This window comes from Lynx canadensis, chromosome A3, assembly GCF_007474595.2.
Source record: "Lynx canadensis isolate LIC74 chromosome A3, mLynCan4.pri.v2, whole genome shotgun sequence".
In the NCBI taxonomy this organism is placed as follows: domain Eukaryota; kingdom Metazoa; phylum Chordata; class Mammalia; order Carnivora; family Felidae; genus Lynx; species Lynx canadensis.
Window position 1 is genome coordinate 128,548,148 of NC_044305.1, and position 16,538 is coordinate 128,564,685.

Here is a 16,538-nt window from a genome sequence, read left to right on the forward strand (position 1 = left end):
TGGGAATATCGTGAGTCAAAAGGGCACTTACTGAACTTAACCTACCAAATACTGGAGCTTAGCCTCAACTGCCTCACATGTGCTCGGAGCACTTCTGTTAGCCAACAGTCGGGCAAAATCATGTAACACAAAGCCTGCTTTATGGCAAAGTATGAATGTGTCATATAATTTATTGAAGACTGTCCTGAAAGTGAGAAACGGAACGGCCATCCTGGTGCAGAAGATGTGTCAGCATATTGGTTGTTGACCCTCGTGGTCGTGTGGCTCACGGGGAGCCGCGGCCGCTGCCACCACCCAGCACCATGAGAGAGGATCATACTGGGTATTACTAGCCCAGGAAAAGATGCAGAATCAAAGTGGTGCTTCTACTGAATGTGTATCGCTTTTGCACCACTGTGAAGTCAAAAAATTGTAAGCGTGTTGCGAGTCAGGGGCCATCGGTATGGACTGCTGGGTTCCCTCGTCCATCAGCCCCAGTGAGATTCGAGCTCACCTCCAAAACTTTCTTCTCTCCAAGAAGAATCTTCCTGCTGCTGTGTTCGAATCTCGTCTCTGGAGTATTTTCCACTGGGAAAGTCACTCACTCGGTCATTTCCTCAGAGTAAGCAGACATCGATCGCTAAGAGTTCTGTATACCGAAACCCCCCGTTTCATAATTCCGGACTTGTGGTAGCTTTGCGCGTCACTCCTTCCTCCTCGTCAGTGCTGCTCACCGCCTCTGCCCGGCCTCCATCCTGGGGCCCGTTCTGGACTGCAGTGCCTAGTGAAAGAAGAATTCAAGGGGTGACAGATGAGGGGTTACAGACCTTGTCACCTAATTAAGCATTCCTCTCTGAAGCTAGTGACAACCAGTGTCTTTCCAGTACTGGCTCTTTTCCCGACATCGTTACGGGCACATCCTCACCTTACCTTCTTACTAATCTTGTGAAAAGATGGCATTCTAGTTTCACAGATGGAAACACACGCCCAGAGGTCATACAGCTAGGCACGGCTGGAGCTGAAATTTAAACTGTAGATCCAGTGTCCAAAGCCTGTAATGCTGCCTGCATTCATGTGACGAGGCAGGCTGTCTTGTCCTGGAAACGGGTTGTCTCTGCAGAGAAATGAAATTGCTGAGAGCATCTCGAATCATATTAGCTCTGAGCTGGTCTAATAAGTGGCCCACTATAGGGCTTCCTTTTTCAAACCCACTAGGAAACCTGGGTCTTGGGTGAGCACTGCTGGGGGCCGAGAGCTTACCACCTCCCGGCGTGCTCTCGGCCATTTTTTGATAAACCTCATAGTAAGAGAGCACCTCTGGATTGGGATTGAAAGCTGCACCGTTACCTTGAACATGTTGATCTTGGCCCTGCCCGATGGAGTTGCTCAGGATTAGATGCCTCCATGGACAGTCCTTCACATATTTAGCATTGGTGACTCTTAGCCTCTTTTGTCTTGCCTTGAAGGCACTGGAGCCCACAGACATTACTTACACTGCACTGTGTCTAGATCGGAGGAGGGAGAGCCTTAAAGATGCTCAGGAAAACACGTTTGGATTAACATTGTTATGCAAAACCAAGAAACCTTCTTCCTTTCTTTGTCTCCTCTTTAACTCTATCCAGGCTTCCAACTAGTCCCTCCCTGATGAGAGTCTGTTCCACCCTGAAGAGCTCCCTCAATACTGCCTTCTCACAGTTCTCAGCTGAATGCCTCTGGTGACAGGCAGCTCACTCCCTGTCAGTTAATCTATTCGATTTCTAGGCCTCATTGGTGGTTGATTGACTTACTTAGTGTGAGCAGATGTGCTAAGCATCCATTGTGCTAGCCTGTTAGTGTGTGTAGGAGTGAGGAATGGGCAGGATGTTTGTGAAGATAAAATAAAATCACATCCTCTATTTAAAGGAATGATATGGAGATTCATATGTGAGATAACAGCCCAAGAAACGAAGGTAGGAACAGGGTAAGTACAGGGTGTGGAACCGGCAAAACTCAGGGCCCACGATGCAGTGTTTGCTGTGGTCATAGAAGCGATCAGACTCGGCTTTTCAAAGATTCTCTCTCAATGTTAGAGCAGAAGTTAGATGATTTGCCCTAATTTTGGTTTCAGAAGAGGCATACTGTGAAATCCCGTGCTAGGAGAGGCTGGTATTTATGCTGAGAAGTGGAGTCTGAATATCTTTCAAATAAACAGAAAACAAAAGAAACCCTGCAGGCATTTTCCTTCTCCGAGTATTCACTCGTGCTGCCCTTTTATTTTTCTGCCCTTGCAGTTGATGTTCAATAACTTCTATTAGTGGCAGTATATGTAAAAATGAGACAGGTACCCTGTCCTCCAGCAAACAGTGAAATAATAGTACATAATCTTCTGCAGAATTATTGGAATGAGGCCCTGCATACATTTCAGGTACCTACCGAATTTCAGCTTACCTCATCGCTATAATTACTCTTAGTTTTGTATAGATCCATAAAGTCGGAGACTTGAATTCAGAGAAAGTTCATTACCTGTTGTTGAAACTGGAATTAAGAAGATAACGTTTTGATGGCTTGGAAGATGATAGCACTTTGTGCTTTAATAGATTTATTTCCCAAGATCTGCAAAGTTTCTTTTATTCTCAAAAATTAATTACTGACAGAAGAAACAATCAGTGACCAAGATGGCAAGCATTTTGTCATTTTATGATAGATGTATGTCCTCTCCTTCTGGAACATGCATCATGCCTGGTTTGTCTGACTGTAACAACTTTGGCCATTTACTGAACTTGAACTCTGCACCAGGCATTGTGTTAGGCACTTAAAAACATAGATTATCACAACCCGCAGAGATAGTCTGAGGTCTACGGGTCTGGGGCTCAGAGAGATTGTCCTTAACAGGGTCACACAGCTGTCCAGCAAAGAAACCAGGATTGGAAATTAGTCTCTAGCCCAAAGTCTGTCTTCTCTTCCCAAGACCACACTGCCTCTGACTCGAATTCCGAGTTATTTGATCAGAGGAATTAAATCAGCTGATCCTCCTGGACTTGTCTCATATTTATTTCCAACATCCAGCTGAGTCCAGAAATGACAGAACATATTTTTTTCCTCAAGCTCTAAAAGCACCAATCAAGCAAATGTCAGGAATGTGTGATTTTCCACAGACTGTATACCAAAATAAGTCTTGATCAATTAAAAAGTTACATATTTTTAAAAGTCAGTAAAATGTGTGTGTGTGTGTGTGTGTGTGTGTGTGTGTGTGTGTATCAGATCCTTTGAGGAATTCTACTAAAACTTTTAATATTTAAAGCAATAGAAAAAAATCATAAACGAACAGTTTTTTTCCTGACATTATAAAAATGTAAAACTTCTGTAAAACAAATAATAAAAACAGAATAGCAAACAGATTAGAATGTTTATTACAACTAAAATCAGGGTCGATAACTTAAGTTCTAGAACTCAGAGAAAGCATTTACATAAAAAAATTGATTTTTGGTATTTCGATAATATCAGACATTTAAAAACAACTGAAATATCCATAGCAGGAGAAGGTATATAACTGTTCTCTCTCTTCAATAGACTATTTTGTAGCCATTGCGATCTTTAAGAATGAAAACTGTGTAAAAGCACTTACGAATCTTTCAATATATTGTGAATGAAGTAGACCACAAAATCTCTGCACGTGGAGAATTACTAGAGAGGAAAGGAGGGAAGTCATTTTCCTGTGGGATCCACATATAGAGGATTTGTTTTTTCAAACTATTTCCACCTTTCCTTTTTTTCTTGATTTGAAAAAGGAAAATACACTGGGTTAGAATGAGGGATGGGTGGCTACCAGACTTGTAGTACTTTGTTAGAATTTCAGTCAAAAACAAGAAAAATGAAGAAAAGTTGAAGCTCAACACATTAAGCGGGCAGCTCGGAATGTGGCCGTCATGCTTGGGAAGGTCTGGGGCACCGCCGGGCACCCTGCCGGACTGAGGACAGTGACTCAGTCTGGCCTTGGCGCCCCCGAGGCAGGAGGCCTGGTGTGGGACCTTGGCCAATCCATTTCTTCTCTGACCCTCAGGCCCCTCTTGTTTAAGATGCAGTTGTTGGAACGAGTCCTCACAAAGGCCATCCTTCTTTCTGTGTTCTTTCTCTATTTTGTCCCAAATGTGCACAGTATAAGTGTCTACACGGTATTTCCTGTGTGCGTGACAATTACAAAGTATGCTCTGACCATTCTGTACCTTTTGCAAAGGGCCAGAGCCAGGTGCAAGGTCAGAGAAAGGAAATAGAACAAAGGCAGCCACTCCCATTTTCTCAGGACCTGATTACGAGAAGCTAAACCGGAATTTCCCCCTAGGCCTTGGCCGGGCCACCACAGAGCTCAGTGGAGGTCAGCAACATCTGAGTGGGCCAGGGCCCAAGGGGAATCATTGTATTTCATTTCTGTGACTTCTGCCTTGGGCTTGCTTGCTTGCTGGCTTGTTGCTTTCTATTAATGTTTTATTATTTATATTTGAAAGAGCAAGCACGAGCGAGGGAGGGGCAGAGAGGGAGACAGAGGATCCAAAGCAGGCTCTGTCCTGAGAGTGCAGAGCCCAATGCGGGGCTGGAACTCAGGAACCATGAGATCATGATGTGAGCCAAAGTCCGACACTTAACCTACAGAGCCACTCAGGCACCCCTTCTGTTTTCTTAGCCAAGGGAGTGGACCGAGAGCTTTGAGAGGGTCGGTGCTTGGCCGCCCGCCCCTGACCCCAACCTGGCCAGCAGGAAACCGATTTCGAGGATGTCCTCGCCCTGGAGAGAAGCAAACAGAAGAGAGGGATAAGAGGAGCAGTAACTGTGAGCATTGACAGAACCCCTGTCTCTTCCTCAAGCTGGAAAAATCCATCACTCCCTTTCTAGGAGTCTTTCAGACCCCCAAAGGAAGGGTTCGTGAGGAAACAGAGAGAATAATAAAGGTGTCCTAGCCTTGAAGACTTATTCAGGGCAGCGGAGAATGTATTGCCCTGCAGTGTTTGGATTCTGAGTCTTTTATCTGTCTATTTTATCAAACATTTGCCTGTAGCATCCTGGCACACATTTGTTCCCTCCTAGAGGGCTGGGTGCAGGGATTCTTTGTTTTTAAGGGTGAACCAAAAAAATACACAGTAACTCAGATGCCCTATGTGTGCGCGTGCACATGTGCTCAGGAAAGCAGTAGCGTTCAAGGAAAGGGTGAGAGCTTTAGGGTTACTCATTCTTGGATTCATCCTACAAGTCTTGCTGAGCCCCCAGCTGTGGCCAACACTGTTCTGGCCATGGGGGATGCGGGGATAAACAAGGAAGACGAGATCGTTGCTCTGGAGGTAAACAAATAATACACAACTAGTCAAGGATGAGGGCTCATTGTCCAGCTCACCGTTCAGCAGCCACATGACATTGGGCACATTGACTTTGACCTCACTGAACTGGCTTCTTCATCCATCAAATGAGATTGTAACTGTCTTGCAAGGATGCTTTAAGGTTGAGACTGAGTGCTCACTGGCACGTGGATGTCCCTCAGCAAATGGAAGACACTGTGACAGTGGGGGCAGCACTCACATAGGGTCAAGACTCCTGTTTCCTAGCTCTGAAGAAGAGAGGGAGGGAAGCTGGAAGGAAAGAAGAGACACAGAACCCATAAGCAGACCCCAGTGGAGAGTGCTCACCGGTCTTCCACAGCCCTTTCCTTTCCCACCATCCCACCTCTACAAACAAAAACCAGCAAGAGATGCTAAATCGAGCTCAACCTAAGTGTCTTCCTGAGTCCGAAGTGGATGAGCTGCATGTGCTCGTATTGACAAAAGCACGAGGCCCAGGGTTTGCAAGAGACTCTTCAGTCCTGGAATCTGGCTCTGTTCAGATCCTCTGCTGGGATAGCGCTCTTAGGGTGTACTTGTGCCATTGACAAAAGTGTGACAACATTCAATGATGCGGGTTCGTCCAGCCATGTAACAACAGTTGATTAAACTGGATGCTGGGAGAGGAGGATAAAGCCTCTGTGCCCTGAAGAAGCCCCCAGTCTGGCAAGGGAGCCAGACCTACAAATTACTCCCGCGGAAGAACATCTGTAAGGAAGGAGGAATCAGCTTAGGTGAGACACGTAGGGAAAATGTCACCCAGGAGATGAGACTGACGTTGCGGTTGGTTTTAAAGGATCACTAAGTTGCAGGAAAGATTGATGCTCTCTGACAGCGGGCGGTGACTCTCATTCTCAGAACAGCTCTTGCTTTCATTCTTGCAGTCCATAGATGCAGTTGACCTCGTCTTCAGTAGCGTTTCCTCCTTGTCACAGAACATGCAGGACGAGCACACTGTGAACAGTTGTATAACATAGTTGGTCCAAACATTAGTTCATTGGCTTTGAAATGCCACATTATTCCTGTGGTCCCTACAACCAAAATTGCTAAAAATGCTCAGTGACATTAGGAAGGACTGTCCTGAAGCTGTTTTATGACCGCCCCATGTAAATGAGGAGCTCCGGATTTTGACGTGCGACGAGCGTTGACTTGATTCCTTATAGAAAAAAATGTGGAAATAATAGAAAATAGAAAAGCGTATGCTAAGTGTCAACCCTGTTGAAAACCATACAGAGACTAAGCAGAGAAGACCAGGGAGGAAACACAGAGGATATCCGAGCTGAAAGAGCCTGTAAAACAGACCACATAACATTGGTCTCCAAAATACAAAAATGTCTTAAAAAGGTAAGTTGGGTACTGAGCTTTCTAGAGGCTTAAGCAAGAACGACCTAAAGCCTTCCTGTCCGTCTTCCTAGTTACATCAGTGGGGTTGATGGATATATTTTCTCAGTGGAGTAAAAAACAGGTTTTTCTGTTGTAGAAAGAATTGTTTGCCCGGGCCTCTACATACAGCAGAGGTTTGGGGTTAAAGAAAATGGGCCGTGGCGAAGCACCAACGAGATGGTAACTGTGGTTGTTGAAAGCCTGGGCTCTGAAGTCGAGACTGGCCTGAATTCAGCTTCCGTCCTGGCCGCATGACTTGCCACGATGTGTGCCAGCGTTCTTACCCCTCCTTTCCCTGATCCGTGACTTCCAGGGCTGATGGGGACACGGTTGGCACTTTCTGGCCCTCGGTGTTTGGTAGCTGTGGCAGCAGCTCGGGGCTCTTGGCACGTGGCTGCGTCTGCTGCTGCCGGGGAACCGTGTCTGTGGTCCCGTGTGTGTGTGTGAGCTCAGGCTCGCGCCCCCGTGTGTGCTCTTTGGCGTGAGCGCCGTGAACCCCGGTGAAGGGTGCAGGATGACGAAAGCGGGAAGAAAGGCGGCGTGGAGCAGCCAGCGGGGGGCGTGCGTGATGAGTTCTGTGGCAGGAAGAAGTGAGCAGGGCCCCTCTCATGTTTCGCCTGTCTCATCTCTTGAAGGTGAATGACTCCAACTGCGACCAAGAACTTCTTTCCCTGCTCCTGGACGCCGGGCTGCTGGCCAAGTGCATCTCTACTCCCTTCTACCCGCGAATCATCGAGCACCTCTTGGCCAGCCCGCAGCAGGGGCCCTGGGATGCGGAGGGGCTGGCCAGACACCTGCGGGAGGCCGGCCACGGAGCCGAAGCTGGGTCGCTCCTTCTGGCCCTGCGGGGGACGCACCGGGCCTTGCGAACCTTCAACGCGGCGCTCAGCGCGGGAGAGCACTGGGTGTGAGTCCGGTCTGGGCCTGCGTGGTCGAGGTTTCTCAGCCACCCGGTGGGAAGGAACCCCAAAGCCAAATGCTGTTCCATGGGCCACGTGTGCACCTGCTGATCGTTCTCAGTGGTTCCAAAAATGCAAATAAAGCTGTATATAAGTGATGAGCGTCGTGTACACGTTTTCTTTCTGGCCGTGACCGGTTAACGTACTTTCTTCTTGACTAAGAGACTCGACTCCTCACCCCTTATTCAGAGCCGTCTTTTCTGGATAGAATACAGCGAATAAAGACATTTGGATGTGGAGGTGGGTAGGGCTGCGCTAGAAACGGAGTGTGTGTGGGATGGTCACTGGTTGGAGCAGATGTCCTGGGACGGAGGAGGAATGCCTCAAGTTAGTTATGCAACTTAGGGCAAAGTTCTCTACTCCCTGAACCTTAGTCAACCATGTGTAAAATGAGGGTTGTGTTATGTCGCAGGGTTGTTGAGTTTTTTTGTTTCTTGTTTTTTTTTAATTTACATCCAAATTAGGTAGCATATACTGCAACAGTGATTTCAGGAGTAGATTCCTTAATGCCCCTTACCCATTTAGCCCATTCCCCCTCCCACCATCCCTCCAGTAACCCTCTGTTTGTTCTCCATATTTAAGAGTCTCTTCTGTTTTGTCCCCCTCCCTGTTTTTATATTATTTTTGCTTCCCTTCCCTTGTGTTCATCTGTTTTGTCTCTTAAAGCCCTCATATGAGTCCTCATATGATATTTGTCTTTCTCTAATTTCCCTTAGCATAATACCCTCTGGTTCCATCCACGTAGTTGCAAATGGCAAGATTTCAATCTTTTTGATTGTCAAGTAATACGCCATTGTATAGATATATCACATCTTCTTTATTCATCCATCGATGGACATTTGGGCTTTCTCCATACTTTGGCTATTGTCGATAGTGCTCCTATAAACATTGGGTGCATGTGCCCCTTCAAAACAGCACACCTATATCCCTTGGATATAGTGCAGTTGCTGGGTCGTAGGGTAGTTCTATTTTTAATGTTTTGAAGAACCTCCATACTGTTTTCCAAAGTGGCTGCACCAGCTTGCGTTCCCACCAGCAGTGCAAGAGATCCTCTTTCTCCTCATCCTCGCCAACATTTGTTGTTGCCTGAGTTGTTAATGTTAGCCATTCTGACAGGTGTGGGGTGGTATCTCATTGTGGTTTTGATTTGTATTTCCCTGATGATGAGTGATGGTGAGCATTTTTTCATGTGTCGGTTGGCCATCTGGATGTCTTCTTTGGAGAAGTGTCTATTCATGTCTTTTGCCCATTTCTTCACTGGATTATTTGTTTTTTGGGTGTTGAGTTTGATAAGTTCTTTATAGATTTTGGATGCTAACCCTTTATCTGATAAGTCATTTGCAAATATCTTCTCCCATTCCATCGGTTGCCTTTTAGTTTAGCCGATTGTTTCCTTCGCTGTGCAGAAGCTTTTTATTTTGTTGAGGTCCCAATAGTTCATTTTTGCTTTTGTTTCCCTTCCCTCTGGAGATGTGTTGAGTAAGAAGTTGCTGCAGCCAAGATAAAAGAGGCTTTTGCCTGCTTTCTCCTCAAGGATTTTGATGGCTTCCTGTCTCACATTTAGGTCTTTCATCCATTTTAAGTTTATTTTGTATATGTATAAGAAAGTGGTCCAGGTTCATTCTTCCACATGTTGCTGTCCAGTTTTCCCAGCACCACTTGCTGAGGAGACTATCTTTATTCCATTGGATATGCTTTCCTGCTTTGTCAAAGATTAGTTGGCCATACATTTGTGGGTCCAATTTTGGGTTCTCTATTCTGTTCCATTGATCTGAGTGTCTGTTTTTGTGCCAAGGGTTGTTGAGTTATGTGAGGTTGTGTGCTTTAGGCTCTGTGAGATACATAGTAGGGGCCCAAGAAATGTTACCCTCACTCATTAGTGTTATAGTATGTGAATCATGATTTTGAGGCCACAGCCAGATCAACCCGAGCATATGAGATGCCTACTGCATTAGGGGTCCCCATACTTACACCATCACCGTACTAAGGTTGGCACATTTGCATGTCTGTGACACCTAGATAACCAGGTGGGTGGGCTAACTGGTGTGCACACTTTTCCTAGTGAGGGGATCACTAATTTGCATAGAGCTGATCCTAGCAAGTAGCAAAGGTATGGATGGCAACACACTCAGGAAAACCTGCACAGAAGGGGTGTTTCCCGTGCAGGGGGATAAGGATCCCCATGAATGACTCCCTGGCACTTGCTTCCGCTGTAGAAGTGGGTGCTTGAAGGTGGAGGCTTGGTATGGAAGTTCTGGACTTTGCGCTTGTGACCGCCTCACACCAGATTCAAGCCACAGCAACTCGGTGACCAGCAGACCAGGTGAGGCCCCATCTGACGCACACTGGTCATTACCCCAACTCCAAAGAAGTGCGTGGCAGGAGGGAAGGTGGGAGGTGGCCGTGTGTTAATAAGAAGGTTTAACTTAGACAGATGGGATGATGTTATATAGGATAATCCTTTGTTATAAGGAAAAATTTTTTATTAATTTGAAAAGGTATCCGATGGTCTGTTTCTGTATTGCTCTGTCAAAGCCTGTGGGCTGCATGTAATGTGGCTCAGTGTGGGTCTCGGCGTGTGGCATACCGGGGCAGCCTAGTCTCCACATCACCCCACACTGTCACCAGTGTCCTACCTGGTTGGGCACGCACTCTAAGAATAATGTCGCTTTACCTTAAACTCCCTACCATCGTCCTCATCATTGGCTTCATCTCATTTCTACTCCTGTGGATGTAGCCACAGAGTCCTCTAACAACAACAAAAAGTTTTCATCATTGGATGAGATTTATTGGCTTAATAACCCACTCCCCTGACTCCTGACCTGTTGTCTACCCCAGCACTGAGTTCCTTGTCCAAACCTTTGGTAGCACCTGGAATTTGGGAATGGCTTACACAAGCCTCTGAAATGCTTCAAAGGAAAGGGGTCAACATTTTTCTCCCCAGTTAGGGAACACCTGTCCAGAGAGATCCACAAGGCCAAGCAGGCCTTCCTAGAACTCTGAGGGCACCAGCTGTACCAGATGGCATTGATCAAGCCTCTCTCAGGAAGCATGCCTACTGGTCACGTGGATTTTTTCTAACCTTCCGGATACCTTCCATCATTTCAGGTGACTGAAAACAAGGTGAGCACTCTTCTGAGATACCATTTGAATGGAATCCATCCAGCCATGTTTTTCTTCCAACTTGCAGAATTATAGGCCCTAGACATGAACATAACACCATGACTCTATAGACTGATAAACTGAGGGCCAGAGGGCTGAAGTGCCTTGCTGGAGGCCAACAGCAAATTGTGGGTCTCCACATCCCCAGCCAGCCACTGTGCAGTGCTTATGTGGAAGGGAGTCCTTCATAATTTAGCTGTTGGTGATAGCGCTGCTATAAACATTGGAATACATGTGCCCCTATGAATCAGCACTCCTGTATCCTTTGGATAAATTCTATTTTTAATTTTTTGAGGAACCTCCTCACTGTTTTCCAGAGTGGCTGTGTCCATCAGCTGATGAATGGATAAAGAAGATGTGGTTTACATATACAATGGAATACTACTTGGCAATGAGAAAGAATGAATTCCATTGCTACAACGTGGATGGAACTGGAAGGTATTATGCTGAGTGAAATAAGTCAGAGAATGGTATCATATTTTCACTCATGTGGAATTTGAGAAACTGAAGACCATGGGAGAAGGGAAGGGGAAAAATAGTTTCAAACAGAGAGGGAGGCAAACCATAAGAGAGCCTTAAATACAGAGAGCAAATTGAGGGTTGATTGGGGAGGGGAGCAGAGGAGAGGGGAAAATGGATGACGGGACGTTGAGGAGGGCACTGTTGGGATGAGCACTGGGTGTTGTATGTAAGTGATGAATTATGGGAATGTACTCCCAAAGCCAAGAGCACACTGTATATACTGTATGTTAGCTAGCTTGACAATAAATTATATTAAATACATACATACCATGGAAATTATCTTTAAAATTATTCTAGAACAGGTTAATACCTACTTGTAAGCCAATTGTAATAATGTAATTATGTCCTCATTGTTGGAATTTTAGTCTCTGATTTTTTATAAATAATACTAAAATAAATTTCCCCTTATATTTAAAAAAAAAAGGGGGGGAAGGGAGTCCTTCATATAAACTATGTTGCTGTGATCTGACTCATGTCCTCACCAGAAATCAAATTTGCAAAGTTTGAACATTTTCTATGAAGGAAAGAAAAAATGAAGGAATGCATTCCAGATTCCTCCCAACTGCATAAAATACTCTAGAAGACTGAGGTGGTCTCTGTGTCAGTATTTAGGATGTGCACCATGCATGTTAAAGGAGATAATTTATTTTCTGCGAGCCGCGAGCACAGAGTCTGTAAAAAGCTCCTAGTAGTTATCTCAAAACCTTCCTCTTTGCACACGAAGCAGAATAAGAAAGGGTTGCCCTGGCCCCCTCACACCCAGATTTTAAAGGTTTGCTGGCCTGGAAAGTGGACCCAACGGTGGGCGGAGTAGGGAGTGAGCCTTTGGTATCTGATGGCCTGGTGTGAACACAGTGCCACGTTCAGCAGATAACTTCATCTCTCGGAGCCTCGTCTTCTTACGCATAAGTAGGGCTAGTAATGCCTTCCAGGTATTTAAGGTAATACCACGTGGCCTGCTCTGTACCCTGCTGAACCCACCGTCTGCCTAGGACTCCTCTCTGTCAGTGGTGCTGGGCCCTGCTTCAGCCGAGGGAGTTCCCCCCAAACATATACCCCAAGTTTGAAATGCATTAACTCATTTAATCCTCATGATAACCTTATAAGGAAACGAGGTCCAGAGAGGGTAAGTTATTTGCCCAGGGACACAAAGCTAGTAAGTAATGGAACTGCCTGGCGATCTGAGGTAGTCTGATTCAACCTTGGCCACTTGCTGGGTAAAACCCCAGTCGTCGTGGCGCCTTCTCCCTCTGCTGAAGAACCCGGGTGATCTTCCTGGCGGGCATCTGAATGGCACTGGGCTGTATTTTCCATCTTTCTTTTCCATTCATGAGCTGATCATATGGCAAAGGGGTCTATGGAATGTTCTTTGAGTCTTCCCAGCTGCCTGCTGGTATCCCAGCCTTCTGAGATCTCTGTTCAAGAGCTCAGATTCGAAAATGTCCAGACTCCCCCACTTCCCACACAATACCTAGGGGCCTTTGTTCAAACCTTCCCTGGCATTCCATGTTTCCCAAACCATACACGTGGCTTTGGCCACCATGCCTGTTGTCTGTAGACAATTATTGGGGCATCACCTAGCTTACTAAAAGGATGAGCCAAGGGTTTCAGAAGTGCCCGTCTCCACTTTGAAGTTCGTGAGGACCCGTGGTTAAGGATCAAGCTGCAGATTAGAATAACCTGAGGAGAATTTAAAATTCACTGATGCTGAGACCCCCACCGTGACGCCGACTGTTATCCAGGGGTGAGGCACCAAATCACGGGAAGCCACAGCCAACGGGAGAACCAGATTTATGTCATTGGCTTCTTGTCTCTCGTTAGCCATGTCCCTACCCACTTGCCTTTCACTGAGAAGCAAATAAGGAACGGGACAGGATCTAAATGTGGCTCTTCCGTCCACACCACCCTTACTCTGGAAAGGTGGCCTGGAGCACGAGGGGCTGGAGTCCTTGGTCTGGGAGTGCCGGCCAGCACCGCCTACTCGGGCAGGCCCTCACCTGCGAGGTGAGCATGTGCTGCCTTTAAAGGGGAGTGGCTTCACAGAAGGATGAAAAGACCCACCACTTGCTTAACCTGCCACTAAATTTAGACGTGGAGTCGAGGCGGCTGGAATCGGCTGGCTCCCCGTGTCCGAACGGCACTGCCTGTGGTACGTTAACCTTCCCCTTGAAAACCGGGCCTTCTCTCTTTGGAAAGAAACTCATCGTGGTCAGTGTAGCAGGAGAGCATTCAAAGGCAGCTCCGCCCTTTTCTTTGGAAGAGGCTGCCTTTTTCTCCAGCTTAATGTAAACGCAGCAGCTCTGTGCTCTCATTGCGCTCCAACGCCTGGGACTCCGTATCTCTTCTTAATAACTTTAAACTCATTATAAACTGAAGATGGCTTAGAAAATGAGACAATGGGAAAATAGGCTAGCATCTGTCCCGGGGCTTGAAAAGAAGAAGAGGAAGGGTCTTGTTTGAGCAGCCACGCGCTGGTTTTTCTCTCTCTCCACCGGCCATGGGAGACGCGAGAAGCAACGGCCCTACAGTCGGATGCTGCAGACCCCAGAGCCACCGCGCGGCAACCTGCTCAGGGTCGCGAGCCAGGCGTGCGCACATCAGACTCAGGAGTAACGTGTAACCTCTGGTTTGGATGCTGGTGTTCAACTCCTGGACTGTGAGCTCCTGCCTGGTGGCTGTCAGAGGCCTGAAAGGGGACCTCAGAGCACGCGAGGCAGATCTCAGAGACCGAGACCCTCAACGACAGCCGGGCAGTGGCGGAAGCTGTCGGAGAGGTGACTGAGGTGGCCCTGCAGAGGCTCTAGAGGCGGGGGCTCTCCTGATGTTTCACCTGACAATGGGAAGGGGCCAGCGTGGAAATTCCACTCCGCCGTAGACAGGCAGCCCTTCTCCTGATGGAATTTGGACACCGAACGGCGGGCCTGCTGCCGAGTCTGGGCCGCTTGGGCCAAAGGACGGGTTTGGAGCCGGGATCTGGGTCTGAGCACCGGCCTGCCTAATTCGTGAATCTGGGCAGCTTCCCTGCTTGACTTTCTCTGTGTGCCTCCCGACTCCACCTGTCCATCGTTGGGAGGCCCCCGTTCAGCAGGGCAGTGCTTCCCGTGGGGTCTTCGGGGAGGGGAGGGTGTGTCAGAATGAGGGCAGAGGCCGGAGGAGAGGACAGCCGCGGAGACGGCTCGTCACCAGGACGGACAGTCCGCACAGCTGGGGTCCGGGAGTGGTCTCCAAGACCCTCAGGTGACCTCCCCGATCTCCTCTGCGGCTCTTTGGCACCTGCAGTGTCACGGGCCCCCCGCTATGCCTGAGCCGGGCTGAGGGCAAGCAGTCAGGATGCTCAGAATTCTCCTTCTGGGAGGAGGCAGGTGGCCCCTTTGTGTACCAACGAGGACACTGCAAGGGGCATCCCGGGCTCTGAGGACAGTGGCGGCAGCCGAGCCGCGTGGGTCTCTGCTGCCGCTCCAAGAGGGTCTCTGTTCCCCCAGCCTGTGGCCCAGGCCGGGGAGTGAAGCCACCCTATCCCTGAGACATTTGTCTCCTAGAAAGGACATTGACTTTCTCTTCTGGGTACTTGAAGGTCTCCGGTGTTGCGTGTCTCCAGCACTGTCCTCCCCGCGCTGGCTTCCCTTGCCTCCCTTTGTCCAAGTTAGCCCCACTGTTCACGTCTTCTTCCTGGGAGACTGGAAAAGGCCTCCTCCTGTCCTTTGATAAATTTGCTTGTAGCCCATTTTTTTTTTATAACTCTTTTGCTTTAACCGAAGAATTTTACTCTTTGCTACTATTAGCAATAAGAATAAGGCACAATTTATTTTATTTATGTATTTATTTATTAAAAAATGTTTTTAGGGGCACCTGGGTGGCTCAGTCAGTTGGGCGTCCGACTTTGGCTCAGGTCATGATCTCTCGGTCCATGGGATCTCTTGCTCTATTCTTTGGAAGAGGCCTGCTTTGGATTCTGTGTCCCCCTCTCTCTCTGCCCCACCCCCGCTTGTGCTCTGTCTCTCTCTGTCTTTCAAAAACGAATAAACATAAAAAAATGTTTTTAAGTTTATTTATTTATTGAGGGAGAGAGAGAGTGAGACCGGGGGACGAGGGGGGGCAGAGAGAGAATCCCAAGCAGGCTCCACACTCATTGCAGAGCCTGATGTGGGGCTTGAACTCACAAACCATGGGAGCATAACCTGAGCTGAAGTCATAGTCGGAGACTTAACCGACTGAGCCATCCAGGCACCCTAAAGATAAAGTACAATTTATTGAGCACCCGTGTAGCGCAAGGTCTCATCTCCGTGAACCACTCCGGCAAGGCAAGTAGGTACTGTCTCCCGTTTACGTACGAGAAGAGGAATTCAGAGGTGCTAACTGACCTGCCCAAGGTCGCCCGAACAGAGAGGGTCAGGACCAGTCACACCAGTCTGATTCCAGAGCCTAACTTCTGTGTGACTCTACACTCCTGGAGAGTCCCGGCGTCGCATGTCCTGTGAATAGTCTCTGTGGCCACGCACTTTGAACCAAGGGGTCGACCACAGCCAGAAGGTCTCCTTGTGTAGAGGAGATGATCCAAAATGTATCCAGGATCTGTTAGGCGAAAGAGAAGTCCTCTGAGCCCTAACTTCTTACTGGAGTGGACGTTTTTATCCTCCTGACCCAGAGGAGGGATGTTCCCATTTGGAGACCTGATTCCCAGTAAACGCACACAGTCGGTGGAAATACCTTAGAGTAGATGGGATGAGATTGGTTTCTCTGTGAGGGAGCAGGAAATCGGCCCTGTGGGTAGGAGGGATCTCTGGAGGTCCCCTGCTGCAGCCTCCCAGCCCCCCCCCCCCCCTGCTGGGACTCTTTCCTTGCTCAGTGCCTTTGACAGGTGGCCCAGCCTCTGCCTGAAGGTTGCCCCACCGTTCATCCCGGGCATAGGGTGCCTCCTGAGCCCTCTGCTGTATCCCCCGGACATGCCTGGCATCTCCCTTTGCAGGGGACCTTGCTGTGATGCTCGAGTGAGCACCACCGAGCCCTCCTTTCTCTCACACCTTTGCCCACATGTGTTGGGCCAACTCCCTGAATGTTTCCCTGAGCTGCTGTCTCTACTGCAGTGGGCACGGAGACCCCCATCGTCACCTGGATCCCACACTAGGGTAGCCAGTGTCCTTACCTCCACTCTCACTACTTCAGGGACCCTTCTCACAACCAGCAGAGCCAT

At 48.0% G+C, this 16,538-nt stretch overlaps 1 protein-coding gene across 1 annotated transcript in view; it reads left to right on the forward strand.

The window, feature by feature from the left end:
• Window positions 1–7,764, forward strand: part of NBAS (NBAS subunit of NRZ tethering complex) — a 333,519-nt gene extending 325,755 nt beyond the window's left edge. The window contains exon 52 of the mRNA XM_030311617.1: window positions 7,340–7,764. Within this exon, the coding sequence (XP_030167477.1) occupies window positions 7,340–7,615 (276 nt within the window). The 3' untranslated portion in view covers window positions 7,616–7,764. The remainder of the gene's footprint in view (window positions 1–7,339) is intronic.
• The last annotated feature ends 8,774 nt before the right edge of the window (window positions 7,765–16,538 follow it).